Genomic DNA, 16,591 nt, shown 5'->3' on the forward strand with positions numbered 1-16,591 from the left:
CCACCTCCACTCTACTTCCCTGCTGATGAACCTCCCACCTCCACTCTACCTCCCTGCTGATGGACCTCCCACCTCCACTCTACTTCCCTGCTGATGGACCTCCCACCTCCACTCTACTTCCCTCGACCTCCCACCTCACTCTACTTTCCTAGACCTCTTCACCTCCTCTCTACTTTCCTGCTGATGGACCTCCTCACCTCTACTCTACTTCCCTGCTGATGGACCTCCCACCTCCACTCTACTTTCCTGGACCTCCCACCTCCACTCCCTGGTGATATACTGTCTTCTTTGTTGGTAATAAGGCCACTGATAGCATCTCTCTCTGTATGTGACTTGGTGAAATCAAAAAGAAAAAGGTTGACTGAAGGAACCCCACTGGAATTGAACCACACAGAGGAACTTCAACATCTTATTGGATACCAAAGGTGGTGCAATAACGTTTTTTGAAAGAACTGAGGAATATCCTGGTAAATAAGATTACTTCCCTGGCAGGTATGAGGCTCTGGGTTTGATTCCCAGCACTTTTTATAAAGTGTGAATGATCACATATAAGCCTACAGTCCCGGCACTAAGAAGATAGAGGCCAGCAGTCAGGAGTTTGAGGTTGTCCTTAGCTAAATAAAGTTTGAGGTTTTTTTAGAAAAAAGACAGTCAAACTTTTAATTTTATGCAATTTAGTGGACTTTTCCCCCTAAAAATGACTTACATTATAATGTTGTTCTACTTTATCTAAGGTCAACTTTCTTACCTGTAATGTGTAATTTTAAATCTGTAATAATTTCATCAATGAAAGACAAACATTTCTGCCTAAAAGAGTAAGTAAATTTTTAAGTATCAATATGCTGATTATGTATTAAAGTCTGTGTACTCCTAAAATGTTTTGAATGTGTTTTATTAAAATTTCATGTAGTAACCTCATAGAAAAAATACCAAAAGCCATTTATATAAAATAATTTAATATTGGTAACATTCCAGAGCAGCTTGCCTTTGAACTTGAAATACATTATTCAACAGTAGAACAGTGGCGAGTTGATTTCTTGAGGACTTACTCAAGAAGAGTAATCACAACATGGTCATCTTTGCCTTGCCAGAGCATCTCTCCTTCAAAGTGCACCAGTCCATGTTTCCTGGCACGCATGAGGATGCCCACTACTTTATCTGAAATCCGAACATATCTATCAAAGAGTTCTCCAAAAGTAACCTGGATCTTGCCATCTCGTCTGTGGCGAGCCATTGTGCGAATGACAAAGCACAACTCCATGATTTCCCTGTAGATGTGTTCCTCGGCCCGCTTGGCCCTTTCGGCTGTCTTGCTTCCCTCCTTGGGACGGCCATAGCCCTCATCTCCCTTGTGTAGCCGAGTGGACATGGCCAGGTCGTAGTCAAATTCGTCACTGAAGGGATTGAGCTTCTGTGACTGTATGTGGTCGTCGGCCCACTGCTGCCATCTCCCTTTCAAGTTGTCCACTTGGCTGTATCTCCGCTGGGCCTTACAATTGAGTGTCTCTGTGTATCTGTTTGCCCTGGAGGAGAGAAGGTGGAGAAGCAAGGTTGACACATGAACAGCAAGTGTCACTTCCCTTTAAACCTTCCATGTGTGTGCATCTGATTGTAAGTCTTTAGGATGTAAGTTCATAGGATGATAAAATGCATGATACAACTTACAAAAAAGTGATTTTTTTTATATCATTCTTACTTTATATCCTAGGTCACTTTCTCTAACAATAATGGATTAAACACCAATGATATTAAACTCAAGTTTAACAAAACAAACCACAAAACCTCTCTTATCTATAGTGTGGAAGTATCTGTTTCTAATATGTTTCATGTTATGAACATTCCTGAACTGGAATCAGTTCTCAGAGGTTTTCTGAAACCAGTTATTTCCCAAACATGCATTTGGTACTACTATACAGATTGGAGTAGTTATGAATAGAATTTTGTGCATTTTTCCCATGCAAGTCTCGTGTTAGTGATGTACACAATTTTTAAGGCATCAGATTACACCAATAGATGTGTCTTACTGAAAGCTATGTGCTGCATTCTTTCAAACACTTCATTACTATTCTCTATAATCCTGTAACATGGGTAATATTTCACTCAGCTGTATAGATGAAGAAACTGGAGCCAGAAAGATTACAGAACATTCTAAAGACAAAACTGTGAAGTGGAAAGCTAAGACTGGAATCTGAAGCCAAACGAAGCTGTCACAAGAGGTCAGTCTGCAACTCATAGATACTGCTTGAATCTTAGCAGGGGAAGGACTTAGCAAGACTGAAGCTACAACCAATGTGACGGCACCAGCATGCAAAGTCCGTGTGTGTGTGCATGTGTGTACATGGGCGCATGCACATATATATCTGTATGTGTTCCCTTGGAATTTGGAATGCATTTTTTTATTAAAACTACAAAACTCAGCTTTTGAAACATTGTATTATAAGAGGATGCAGACCTAATTTTCAAATAGCTAATTTTTGTACTTGATAAACTCTGTTGCTTCAGTATCTCCAATTTAGTAGACTTTTTCTTTGTAAAACAAAACAAACAAACAAAAAGCAACAGCAACAAAAAAATAACTTGACTCCATCTTACCAAGGCAACCACCTTTACTCTGTGAAGCACTAAGTGGCCTCATGCCTGGACGCATTGGGATTGATGATGTGAAGAGAAGTCTTGCATTCTCTATGCGTGGCATGACAGGACTCTGAGCACTCCTAATTCACTGCTCTAGGCCCAAGAGTGGGCCAGGTGTATGTGTCAATGTACACACTTGATAAATTCTGCTCAGTTGACAGATGGGCCTGTGAATCCCAGTAACCATTTCTACCCCTGTTTTGTCAGGATAACCCTGAGTTGATGAGACTCATCACTTCTTCCCGGTACCAGGAGACAAATGTTTGCTCTCCTTCCATAAAGAAGACATGCAGCCCATCAGGTGTAGACACCAGATCTGTATGTGGTTTAAGTGCAATAGAGTCATTTTCAAAGAGAAATAATATCCACTAGATGGCGAAGTTTCACTAATTCCCATGTTTATGTTTCAAAAAGTCCTATGACTGTGGTCTCACTGTTAGGTTAGAATTAGAAGGGAATGCTCTGATGTTACACTTTCGTAGTCATATGGAGAAAAGCATGCAGCAAGGTTAACTGGGAAAAGCAGCACACAATACTGTACATCCTATGTTTATTACAGCCCCTTCAGTTTGAAACAGTGCTAAAAGCAGCAGCACATTGAAGTGGACGTGATTTCACTCAGCCTTGTTAAAGTGAGCTGTCACTGCTGTTAGCTGTCCCAGTGTGGCCTAAAAATCTTACAAGAGTCAATCTTGTACCCTTGAAGCCACAGTGATGAAAACAGGCATAATCTAATGATTGTAGTTAGCTCAAGGAAAAAAATCTGGTGGCATATTTGAAAATAAGAATCCATCCAGCTACAAAGCATGAGAGACTTCAGAAGGTAGCTGTGTGATGCAGTAAAGTCTCATTAGCATAGAGCTCTGCTCCATGCTAAAGTGTCATACGATCAGCCTTTAGTAGTTAGTTCATGGCTGCTTAGCTACTACTCCATCTGTCCTTTACATACTTCTAAGCACTCTTTGGGTAGCCATTGGCTAGTGGGAAACGCACCCTAAAAGACATTCACAAATATAATCCAGGTAACATAAAGTTGCATTTGCAACTTATGTGTAGAGGCACAAGGCTGAAGAATTCAGTGATGTTATGCACAGATGAAAAATATTACATTGGCATCCAGGTGACCAATTGAACATATGACCTCCTTAAATTTTCTCATGTGGGTATTATGCCTACTTTGTAATTTTTATAAAGAAAAAAGGTACAGTAGAAAACTGCACACTAGCAGGAGGTGATTTGTTTAAACTTCATGTTCTGTGACTTTCTGTTGTTCCCCCCACCCCAGCTGAGGACCAAACCCAGGGCCTTGCGCTTGCTAGGCAAGCACTCTACCACTGAGCTAAATCCCCAACCCATGTTTTGTTTTGTTTTTAAGATATAATTTCTGTCTTCTACTTCTAGTTAAGAACTTAGGTGCTCTGCGTATTGGAGCTCAATGTTTGAGAATAAGAGTTGTAGGTTTGGAAATAAATTGATGAAGAAGCCATTACCTTTTAAAAGAAGCATTTTCAAAATCCCATTTCATTGTCATATTGTAATTCCCAAAAATAAAAGGAAATGGAACAAAACAAGAATTAGAAAATAAGTATAGCCAGGTGTTGTGGCTCACGCCTTTAATCTCAGCACTTGGGAGGCAGACAGGTGAATGAATCTCTGTGAGTTTGAGGCCAGGCTGGTCTACAAAGTGAGTTCCAATACAGCCAGAGCAACACAGAAGCCCTGTCTCAAGCAACTTTTTTAAAAACATTTGGAAGACACATACCACAATGGATCTTTTTATACCAACAAATGTATGAATGGTTTTACGTTTTTAGTTGTTAAAAGTATGAAAATGTCATGTTTAAATTGAAATTAGAAATTCTTATATCCTAGAGATCTTTTAGGCCACCAAATACAATAGCATCATGTTATTGTATGCTTTAGAAGGTGAAAGGGTTCAGATCAGTGGTTCTCAACCTGTGTGTCATGACCCCTTTGAGGGTTGAACAACCATTTCAACTGGGGTCACCTAAGACCATTAGAAAACACAGATATTTACGTTAGGATTCATAACAGTAACAAAATTACAGTTATGAAGTAGTAATGAAAATAATTCTATGGTTGGGGATCATCACAATGGGAAGAACTGTATTAAAGGGTCACAGCATTAGGAATGTTGAGAACCACTGATTTAGATTGATGTTTATAAAGACAATATAGTATTGACAGCAAAGCTCTTACCATATCACCCATATTTTAGGAGACCTCAATTGAATTCAGAGCCTCTACCTGTACATTTTCTCATAGCCAACAGTCAATCATTTTCCCTCTAAGAATATGCAAAATAGTTAAATTACCAGATGTGATAGGCAAAATACCTTGGAAAGTTTAGCTTTATTCACAGAAACATATTATTCCTAATCTTTCCTCTCTAAAAATGGCATGATCTTAATGTTGCTTTCTTACCTGAAGGCAGGTTATTAGAACTATAATGACAATATGGGAACTAATTTAACATGGTTCTGTCATTTGGGGAGTAACTATTTGAATAAGTTATTAAATGGCAATAAAATTAACAGAAAATAAAACAACCAAGTGGAATGGTACAGGAAAGCTCTCTAATCAATGTCCTTCACCTGAATCTTAGCTTCAGTATGTCAAGGGGGCCTAAGAGTGAATTTCCTAGTCCAAGTTTGGGATATTTATGAAGGGAGGTAGTTGTGGTGCCCCCCACTGGACAGTCAATGCCCAATTGTCTTCATGACTGAAGAACCTCAGCTACTTGTCCCACTCCACACAGACATGTTAGGGAGAATTAGCTCCTCTGTGCATGGCCAATGTTCATGTAGTCCCAGCACTGAGAAGCACACAGGCAGATTCCTGGGTGCTCGCTGGCCAGTCAGATGAGCCAAAGCTTCAAGCTTCAGGTTCAGTGAGCTACCTTGTCTTGTATATAAAAGTAGAGAGCAGCAGAGCAAGACACCTGGCATACTTCTCTGGCCTCCACACCCACGCATAGTGGTTTATGTGCAAACAGGCTTGCACACACATACACACACGCACACACATGCATGCATGCTCACATAAAAGCCATTATTTTGTCTCTTTTAAAGCCCTTCAATATAGTTGGACTAAGACTCTGCACACTGGAGCATCAATTAACTGATGCTTTGATTTATGCTAAGGGAATACATGTAGCACAAGGGTGATAATGCAGGCTCGGTTCAGCCTTTCCTGCTGCCTCACTTACTGCTCCTATGACTTTGGTGCACCTTTGTTTCTGGGTATCTCATTCTCTAAGCTTGTAGCATATGTCTCCACCATACCAAGAAAGGGGCCCACATGCAAATTCAATTCAGGAAGCTGAAGAACAATGCTGACATCAGTTAGTGAGGCAGTGATGGCATGGACCAGAAGGACGCATCCTAAGTTAGCACTGTCCTTTCAGGCCAGAGATGTGCTTACTCTAAAGGACTTCATCTAACTGGCAATGCATCCCCTTCCCTCTCTGTTTCTATTGCTGGAACTCTGGTGGCTAGGGCACAAGAAGTACAAGGCTGCATTCACTTACTGGGAGGGCAAGGGGCGTTTGATCCTGGCAGCAGCCGTGTGCACGGCCTCCTGTTCAGGCCTCTCCTCCAAGTCCCCTCCATAGCCACTGTCCTCTGTGTCCATGCTGTCACTCTTCCACTTGGGCTCTTCCTGTTCCATCTCTTTCCAGCCTTTGGTCAGTTCGGATACCAAGTTGGTGCATTTTCTTCTCCGTGTTGGCGAGTCATGACTGAAGAGGATTCTGTCAATGTCATTCTCTGGCTGGACAGCTTCAGACACACCTCCGTCATTCTCATACCTGTGGCTCAGGTAGTTCACATCTCCTCCTCGCTCATAAGACTTGCTGACAACTGTTCTGGTCACCTCTTTCCTTTTGATGTGGGAGACCGCAGAGGCTTCTTCTGAGTGTTGTCCATTTCCATGTCCATCTGGCTTTGGAGATTGAGGTTTGAGGGCATGCTGGTGGGCACTGGGGCATGCCCCTGGTTTAGGAGTGTGGGGTGGGTCGTTGGTTGCTCCAGGCAGCCAGCCCGCAGGCTCCTGGGCCTGCTTGGTGCTGTTCTCATTCGCCCACTGCTGCCAACCACGGGCCAAGTTGATAACCAGGGTGGCTGTGCGTACCTTCCGGAGTGCACTCTTCGCTGGCCCCACCTCCCTTTCCTGTTCTCCAGGAGCCATGCTACCTGTTTCTTCTCTGCTGACAGTCTGGGCACTGGCTAAAGAGAGAATGTGGTTGAGAGAGGTGCCTGGGATTTAAATAGAAGCAGGGTATGAGTGGGAAGGAGAGCCCGTGACGGTGGAAACTATGCAAAGCATTTCTTGCCAAGATGTGGTGCCTGATCCCTGACGGCGTTCTGTTTTTAAACCCTGACAGGTCCCATTTCATCACAGCAGAGGGACATCTCTGGTGGCAAAGGACACGGCTATGTTCCCTCCTCCCTTCTCCAAGTGCCAGGATGGAAAGTACTAGACTGCATCATGTGCTCAGCTTTATGTTTTCCTTGACCTTAAAATATGATCCTAGCATTTAGAGGAGCATCCAGTTTGTGCACAAATTGTCCTAGAGCGTTAAAGGCTTGTTCTCAGTTAAACCTCTGTAGCCCTCAATACAGCCGCCATTTGGTCACATTTATAGATGAGGGAGGAGATATCTAACTTCATGCAGATGATAATATATGAGATCCAAGTCCTGAGAGATTGGAAGCTTGAGCTTCCTTTCATTCTATAACAGTTAGAAAGAGATCTTAGAAAATTGATCAGATTTTCATTTCCAGTTGGAAACATTGGCACCCAGATGAAAAATAAGGTCCAGATGGTGAAAGATGAATTACTGTTTTCTATCCCCAATTTGGGAGAAAGCCTATTAATATGCATTAGCATATAACATATATTAATATTAAGACAGTAAACTATTGTAATGATGTAAAAATTAAAGTTTATTTATTTTATAAATTATTACTAAAATTAATCTTTTCAAATATCAAAGCTGTTTAATCCATATAAAGACAAAATAAATGGATGCTATCTGAATTATGCCCTCCATTTTATTTTATCTTGAGACAAGATGTCATTATGTAGCCCTAACTGGCCTGGAACTTGCTACGTACAACAAGTTGTCCTCAAATTCCCAGAGATCCTCCCGGTTCTCCCTGCTGAGTGCTAGGCTTAAAGGCATGTACCACTACCTTTGGCTTCCTTTTTGCTTGTGTTTTGTCTTTAATGATTAACTATTGGTTGAATTCATTTTAAAATTACTTGTTTTATTTTTGAGGTTATAATTACATCATTTTTCTTTTTTCCTTCCATACCTCCCATATATCACTACTTGCTCTCTTTCAAATTCATGGTCTCTCTTTTCATTAATTGTTATATGCATGCTGTGTGTGTGTGTGTGTGTGTGTGTGTGTGTGTGTGTTTGCTAAATAAGTAAGTACAACCTGCTAGTCTATATAATGTTACTTGGATGAGGACTCAATCCGATACAAAAAGCTGCAGGCAGCTAAGGAATTCTGAGAGTAGGAAAAATAATCTTCCCTAGGGAAGAGCTCATCAATTGGTTATTCAATACTAAATGATGAGCCCTGGAAACATGCATTTCTCCTTGTTTTTAATAATAGAAACATTGTTAGTAGGCAAAGGCATTTGCTCGAACCTTCAGAACATCAAGTAATTAACATTTTTAAGAGGACTGCAAAGATAAGTCATGTGGACAGAGAAACAGCAATCTGTTCAGTGTTATTAGACCAGATAGAAATGTGCAGGGCTTAGCACTGAATAATTTCTTGAAGTAAGACAAATAGCAATTTTTTCATTTGCTTTAGACTTTAAAATCTATCCATTCCACCAATTTTGACATATCAGTCAACCTACTGATTGGAAAATATTGCCTGTGAGCACTATGAAAAATATAAAAGTTAATTTCTTCTGATAGACACAATCATTCAAAAAAAAAAACCTTGTGAATTTTTCATCATGTCAGTTATTCTCACCCTAGGAGTCAAACAATTTGGGAAATGTTTTAAAACTCTATCTAGAAATCTGTCAGAAGTGTTTTCTGACTTCAGCAGCATTTGATAACATCAACAGCACGCAAACTGAATCCCTCCTGATTAATTAAAGGGGAAATGGGACCACAAGGGCAGAGACTGTTATAAACAAAGATTTAAATCTGAGCTTAAATTCCTGGACTTCCTTCCTCAAATGTAGATATATCAAACACTGCTGAGTTCTGTGGGATTCCATTCCTCCCCCTAGAAGGCCCGGGACAGATGGGCTCCTTGTAGACTTCCAGAAGCTTAGCTCAGGATCGGGTTAATTTTCAGCTTGCAGAGGATTGCTCAGGTTCCCTCCTGATAAAAAAGAATATAGAGAGGGGATGTGAACGGGGCTTCACATATTAGCAGCCATTGCAGTCAGCTGCCTGAGGTTTGAGGCTGTCAGCAGATGGTCTTTGGGGACAGGAGTAGCTCCTAAAAAGATCTGTTCATTCCTCTGAGATTTGGCTTTGATGGCAACTGCAGCCCTTCAAACATTTACAGAGGCATTTAAAATTCTTTTCCTCTTTCTGTCTACTTTGGGCATTCCTACCCTTAAGTAAGGTCTGCATGCTATCAATCTTCTGATTATTATAAAATTTTAGGTTCATGTTCTCAATCAAGGTCCAAGTTCTTAGGAATTATATATTCTCTAATTAATTGTGTGGTCAAAAGAAAATGAAAATAATAAGAAATGGCAAAGATTTGAGTAAGTACTAATTTGTAATAAAAGCCTCATGAAATAAGATTTAAAACTGATGATGTAGATAGAGACCTCAAACAATTATCACTTATTTGAAATTTGCTAAGAGTAATGTCTTAGTTTGGGTTTTTTATTGCTGTGAAGAGACACCATGACCATGACAACTCTTATAAAGGAAACATTTCATAGGGCAGCTAACAGTTCAGAGGTTCAGTCTATTATCATCATGACAGAGAGAATGATGACTTGCAGGCAGATGTGGTGCTGGAGCTGAGAGTTCTACATCTTGCAGGCAACAGGAAGTTGACTGAGACACTGGGCAGTATCCTGAGCATAGGAAACACCAAAGCCCACCCCTTAGTGACACACTTCCTCCAAGAAGGCCATACCAACTCCAACAAAACCATAACTCCTAATAGTGCATCTCCCTATGAGATTATGTAGGCCAATTGCATTCAAACTACCATAAGTAAATTTTAAAAATTATAACAGTCACTGGGGCTGAAGCGATGACTTGGTGGTTTAGAGGACATTTCCCTTCTAAACCAAGTGCAGTCAGTCTTCATAGCAGTATAAGATCATCACACCAAAGATATTTCACAAATCTTTATGTCTAACATATATAAAATAATTTCTAAAAATTATTGTGTTTGAAATTCAGGGAAAATTATTAGATATGTACAGACAATAAGATGTTAGTATAGTGAAGCAAAATAACATAAAATAACAGGATCTTATTTTTTTATGGCTCACTAATATTTCACTGTGTATTTATGCCAGTGTTTATGAGTTCATCCATAGAGAGACAATAAAGTTGTTACCCATCTCCTGGCTTTTGTGAACAATGCTGTAAGGAGTATGACAGTATATATATCTTTCCCCCCAAAAAAATAATTTATTAACTTTTATTATATAAAAAAATGCATGTATATTTATGTGAGGGTGTTGGATTCCCTGGTACTAGAGTTACAGACAGTTGTAAGCTGCCATGTGGGTCCTGGGAATTGAACCAGGGTGCTCTAGAAGAGCAACCAGTGCTCTTAACTTTGAGCCATCTCTCCAGTTTCCAGATTTTTTTTTTTTTTTTTTTTTGGTTTTTCAAGACAGGGTTTCTCTGTGTAGCTTTGTGCCTTTCCTGGATCTTGCTCTGTAGACCAGGCTGGCCTCGAACTCACATAGATCTGCCTGCCTCTGCCTCCAGAGTGCTGGGATTAAAGGCGTGCACCACCACAGCCCAGCTCCAGATATCTTTTTTGTGAGAATGTATTTTGCTTATTTTTTTAGAATTACATACAGTATATTTTATCATATCATTCCCTTTCCCCAGTTCTTACCCCTCCCACCTTCCTACCCACCGAATTTCAAGTTCTCTCTCCTCTCTCTCTTAAACAAACAAACAAACAAACAAACAAAAAAACGATAAAATCCAGTGTGTATTGGTTGACTACTCCTGGGTCTAGAACTTGCCTTAGATATTGTGGTCAATATTCCAAGTGTCACTCAATTGAAGAAAACTGACTTCCTTATCCAGCAACAGTCAAATGCCAGTAGCTCATTGGCTAGATGTATTATTTCATATTCACCCCACTTTTCCTCCATGCTGGGAATTCTTCTGTCTTGAGCTTGAGCAGATCATATGCACGCTGTCACAATCTCTATGAGTTCATGAATGCATCTGCCCTGTTGTGTCTGGAAAACACAGTTTCCTTGAGATCACCAAGCACCTCTTGTTCTTACAATCTTTCAAATTCATCTTCTGTATAGATCTCTGAGCCTTGAGGGGAGGGTGCGATAGACAACCCATTTAGGACTGAGTGTTTCAAAGTCTCTTATTTTTAAGAATTCAGGTATCTTGATGAGATGGTGATTTTATCTGCCTTGGGTATATACCCAGGATTTCTGGGTCATATAGTAGTTCTATTTTTAGTTTTCTTAGAAGCTTCCACAATGTTTTTCATAGTGGTGGCTCCATCTATAATCCTACAATAGTAGACCAAGGTTTCTTGTCTCTATAACCTAACTTGCATTTAGCTCCTATGGTTTTGATAGCCATTCTAACAGGTGTGGTGTGATACCTTCTAATGGTCCTAATTTTTATTTCTTAGATAGTTATTGATGTTTACATATATATATATATATATATATATATATATATATATATATATATATAATATACTTATGACGTTATTGAAGAAATGTCTGTTCAGATCCTTTGTTCATTTTAAAATTTCATTATTTGTTTTACTACTATTGAGCTTTAGGGATACTTTGTAAATTGTGGCTATGAACTTCTAACCTGACATGTAATTTACAAAAAAAGCCTTTTCATTGTGTTGTTTCTTTTGCTGTGCAGAAGCTATTTAACGTGATGAGGTCCCCAAACTGCAAGATTTTGGTCTGATATACAAATACCATTGTCATGGCAAATATCTAGGAGTTTTTCCCTTTGTCCCCTTCTGCAAATTTTATGATTTCAGAGGTTGCTTTTTGTCCATTTTCATTAACTTTGTATATTTTTTAAGGGGAACATCCAACTTTATCTTTTAATATGCAGAAATTCAGTTTCCCAAAGACTATTTTACTGAAGAGATTGGCCTTTTCTTCATGCCTTATTGGTGGCCTCATGAAAGTTATCTGAACTATATATGGGACTTTCAAATTCATTGTTGTGTTCAGTTGGTCAGTGTTTCTGTTTGTATTTTGCTAACACACTGTTTTGATTACAATAGCTTTATATTGTGATTTTTTTTTAAATCAGGAAGTGTGATACCTTAGACTTTGTATAGTAAAATTAGTATTTTTTTTTCCTGCTGTGAAGAATGCCATTAGAATTCTGGTAGAAGCTGTACTCTATTGCTTTGTATAGCATGGACATTATGGTGACATTCATTCTTCTAACCCATGAACATGGGATAGATTTTTCACTTATTTGTTTCCAAATTCTTTAATTATTGCTTCATAGATATTATGTCATCATAAAATGGGAAATTAAGATCAGTTGGTTTGGGTCCATAAATTAGAATTGTAGACAATATATCAAAAAAGTAAGAGATCTGTATTTTTATATGAACTCTCCCAATGCTTGTGCACACACACAGCACACTTGAAAGTCAAAGGTCAATTTTTGAGAGCCATTTCTCCTCTACTTTGTGGGACAAAGCTACAGAACTCAGGGCATCAAGCTTGGAGATGAGAACCTTACCCTGTGAGCCAACTTGCCTAGCCTTCCAATTCTTTAAATGGCAATTGGACTCTTCATGGTCATTGTTGGGTTTTGACCTTTGGAGTAGGGTTAAAAATAAATGCCTGGGGAACAGAAAGAGATGTTTTGAAGAAGAAAAAAGATGATGCTATCAGTGATTGTAATCATGGTGTGCTGAGCAATCAGTGTCTGATCACATGAGAATCACTAAATGAGCCTAAGCCATGACATGGTATCAAGCTTTTGTTATCAACCAAGAATGAGGAAGATGGGTTCTGGGTGTGAAAAGTAACAGTCAATAAGAAGACTAGTTTTGCATCCTGGTCTCCATGAAGACACTGACATGGTCAATCCTGCCTTTCTTCTCAGTTACTATGTTTTTATTGTCACCATAAAACAAAAATATCAGTATGTTTTCTTTTTTAAAATATGTTGTATTTCTTTGAAATCATGTACATAAAAGTAACATTATACAGATTGAGCAGGTTGTATTTATATATTTAGGAAAGAGTGTGTGAGTGTGTGTGTGTGTGTGTGTGTGTGTGTGTGTGTGTGTGTATGTTTAACAATGACAAAAAGATTCCAGAGGCTGTGAATTTTTGAGAGGACAAGGGGGAAGAGGTACATGGAGAGGGTTAGAGGAAGAAAGGGGAAATGATGTTAATTATATTTTAATTTCCAAAATTAAAAAAATATTCTTTAGTAGTTTATTTTTATATGGTATTCTTATTAATTCTTGAAATTCTCATAATATGTATTTTGATCATATTAACCCCTTCCTTCTCCCTCCAAACCCTCTAAGGCCCCCTTCCTTCCTACCTTCTCCTCCCTCTACTCCTGTACTTCATGTCCTTTTTAAAATTGTTTTTGTATTTTTTATAAGACACTCCCCTGCAGTAGACATCCTGGTCCTCTGGCTTACAATCTTCCCTCTCTCTCCTCTGCAATATTCCCTGAGTTTGAGGTATAGGAGTTGTGCTACACATGTATCAATTGGGAACAGGAACCCATGAACAGTTTTTCTATGACTTTTGACCTAGTGTGGCTTTCTGTAGTGGCCTCCATTTGCTGTACAAAAGCTTCTTTAATGAGGATGAGTGCTACTTTTCTTTAGATATAAGAATAGTGTTTAGAATGTACGTAGACATTGCCTTGGTTTAGAAACATGGCAGTAATAGGTTTCTCTCTGGGTTCTATGGCTTCACCAACACAGGCAATTGGCTAAGTTTATAGTACCAGGCATGAATTCCTTAAGTCCAGCTAGATAGCTGTTGGTTACCCCCAGCATGTAAGTGCCATTACTGCACCATCTGGAAAACCTTGCCCTTCTGATCATTATTGGGGTTTGTAGATATGACAGCTCCATAGGACTATTAATTGCTTTTCTCTGTGGGCAGCTTGCATACCTTCTAATACTATGAGACCTAATCCTTCTTTGCAAAGCAAAATGTCTTGAAGTAATTAATACATAGGCTGCCTATCTCCATTTTCCTCCTAATTTCTCCTGAACCCAATCCAAACAGGTGTTAGCTTCACTGTTTATTAAAACTTCTCTTTGCTGTCACCGGTGATTTCCACATTGCTAAATCGGATGATTATCAGTGACTTGTCCTCACTTTATTTGTCCTATCAACACCCTTTGACACAATAAAATACTCATTCCTCTTTTAAATCCTTTACTGGGATTTTGCTTTTTTCTGTCTGTATCACTGGATATTTCTTTGTTTCCTTTATCATCACCTTCTTAATACTGTATGAGCAGAGCTCAGTCTACATGCATTTCCCTGATGACTCATTATTCAAATGCTATCTTAATGATGACAGTTCCAGAATAAGTATCTCCAAGGTGATGTCTTTCATATGTGTCTAGCTTATATCGTCAAAATTTGCTAGGAATCTCTACTGGACAACTGTACAATTGCTCACTCAGCCTTAGTTTCAGCAATACTAAGCTCTCAATTATTGTCCTAATTTATAGTATTCTCCTCTTTCCAGCTAAAAGTCAACTTTATTCTGCCAAATACTTTGAAGTAATGTTTCATCTGTTTCTTTCTCACATGTGTAACTCAAGGCTTTTCTCTGTCCCATTCCATCCCACAGCCATTTCCAAATAATCATGAAGAGGCTTATATTAATTATAAATGTTTGGCCAATAAGCTCAGGCTTATTACTAGTTAGCTCTTATAACTTAAATTAACCCATTTCTATTTCTATTTATTTATATATTGCCACATGGTCATGGCGTTACTGGTCTGCTGGTATCTTGCTTCTTGGGTGGCTGCATTGTATCTGCTTGACTCTACCTTTTCTCTTCCCAGAATTCTCCTAATCTGGCTCTGATGCTCAATCTCTTCCTGCCCAGCCACTGGCTAATCAGCTTTATTATTAACAAGGAGCATAATCCACATCACACATCCTTCACATCCAGTCCTCCAGCATATTCTCCTGGATCTCTCATGTAGTTTATTCAGAACTTGACCAATTCTTACCATCTTTACTGGCATGAGTGACTTGCCTCCTCCCTACACACACATATCACCACCCGTGCATAAGCTACCATCAAGTCTTGCATGAATTATTACACAGTCTACAAAACTGCTCCCTCTGCTCCCTGTCATGTCTACGGTATACTCCTTACCTGGATCCTTTATAAACATAGATCATATCTTTTTGTTCAAAACTTTTTGATAGCTTTATCTTACCTACAGCAACAGGAATGCCTCACGATGATCTGCAAAATTCTCCATCTTCTCATTAGATCTTACGATGCTTGTCATTTGCCTTCATATGGCTTCAGTCACAGTGACTTTAACATGCACCTGCTTCAAGACTCATGTCCTAGTTCTCTTGTTTTAGCCTTCAGAATCTCCACAAAGCTTAAGAATCTGTATGTCCGTATTCAAAAGACTTGTTAATATTGCTTTATACACAGGACATTCTCTTCAGCAGGAATGCTTCCTTCTCTCTAAAATAAGCAGTCTGGTTAAAACCTATTCTCTCTGAAGTAGAGTTCAAGGTATCAGGTACAGTGCAGTTTGAAACAGGAAAGGGTAAGTAGGTACAATCAGACTCTTCAAGAATATTGCCTTAGTAAGAAATAAAGCTTTAACCTATGGAATGGCATGGTCAGAGTGCATTTTGAAAGATTCACTTTTTTAGTGGTGTGCAGGGTGATATAAGGATAGTATTTGGATGTGCAGAGAATGAGAAAGTAATTAGTAAATGGTAACTACAGTGTAGGCAAGACTTGATCACAACCTACTCTAAGAATGTAGTAGTTAGGGTAGAAAGGGGCATGAGCACTTCAGGTGCAATTAGACATATAGGAGCCATTCCCAATTAGATGTCAAGTGCAGAGAAGAAATGGCAGCCCCAGATACACATGGATGACTCGCTATTGTTTCTAGGTATGTAATGGGTATATATTCACTAAGAATGCTAATATAGAAGAGAAAGGTACAAGTTTGGGAACTGGACAAAGCATTAAATTTTGACTTGGATCTATTGACTTTGACTTACATATAGGACATCCAGAAGTGGTTCAGTAGTATAGGAAAGTTGGCAGGGCATTGCATAGGTTCATTGTTTAGCATCAGAAAGTCTGTCACTCATGTCTCAAAGCTAGGCAAGAGTTCCAAAGGATCAAGTCCATGAACTGAAAACTCTTGAAGGCTGGGCCCTAAGAAAATTTCTTCCTTTTTCCTTCTTTCCTCCCCCACCATGAAGGACAGGACTCCACAAGCTATGACACCACTTTCTAAACAAGTTTCTTATGAAGATCTAAATATAGAGTTTCTTAGCTGTGACTTTCAACTTGATCCTGTAAAACTTTCCTTTACTTACTAGCCAAGTATATTAGGAAAGCAGTCTGTGCTCCTTCATTTACCTCCTGTCCACTCTTCAAGTTTTCCAATAAAATTCTTGTTTTCATTGTAAAGTCAATTTACTCACAGGTGACTGCCCCATCATCAAATCAAAAGAAAATTT

General features: G+C 39.1%; 1 protein-coding gene across 1 annotated transcript; it reads right to left on the bottom strand.

Moving 5' to 3' along the window:
• Positions 1 to 1,045: 1,045 nt before the first annotated feature.
• Abra (actin binding Rho activating protein) lies at positions 1,046 to 6,843 on the bottom strand. Its single transcript, XM_036208788.1, has 2 exons — positions 6,185 to 6,843; positions 1,046 to 1,523 (listed from the first exon to the last, which is right to left on the bottom strand). Exons 1-2 carry the CDS (start codon positions 6,841 to 6,843, stop codon positions 1,046 to 1,048), a joined length of 1,137 nt encoding a protein of 378 aa, XP_036064681.1.
• Positions 6,844 to 16,591: the final 9,748 nt, after the last annotated feature.

This window comes from Onychomys torridus, chromosome 16 (assembly GCF_903995425.1).
Source record: "Onychomys torridus chromosome 16, mOncTor1.1, whole genome shotgun sequence".
NCBI lineage: Eukaryota > Metazoa > Chordata > Mammalia > Rodentia > Cricetidae > Onychomys > Onychomys torridus.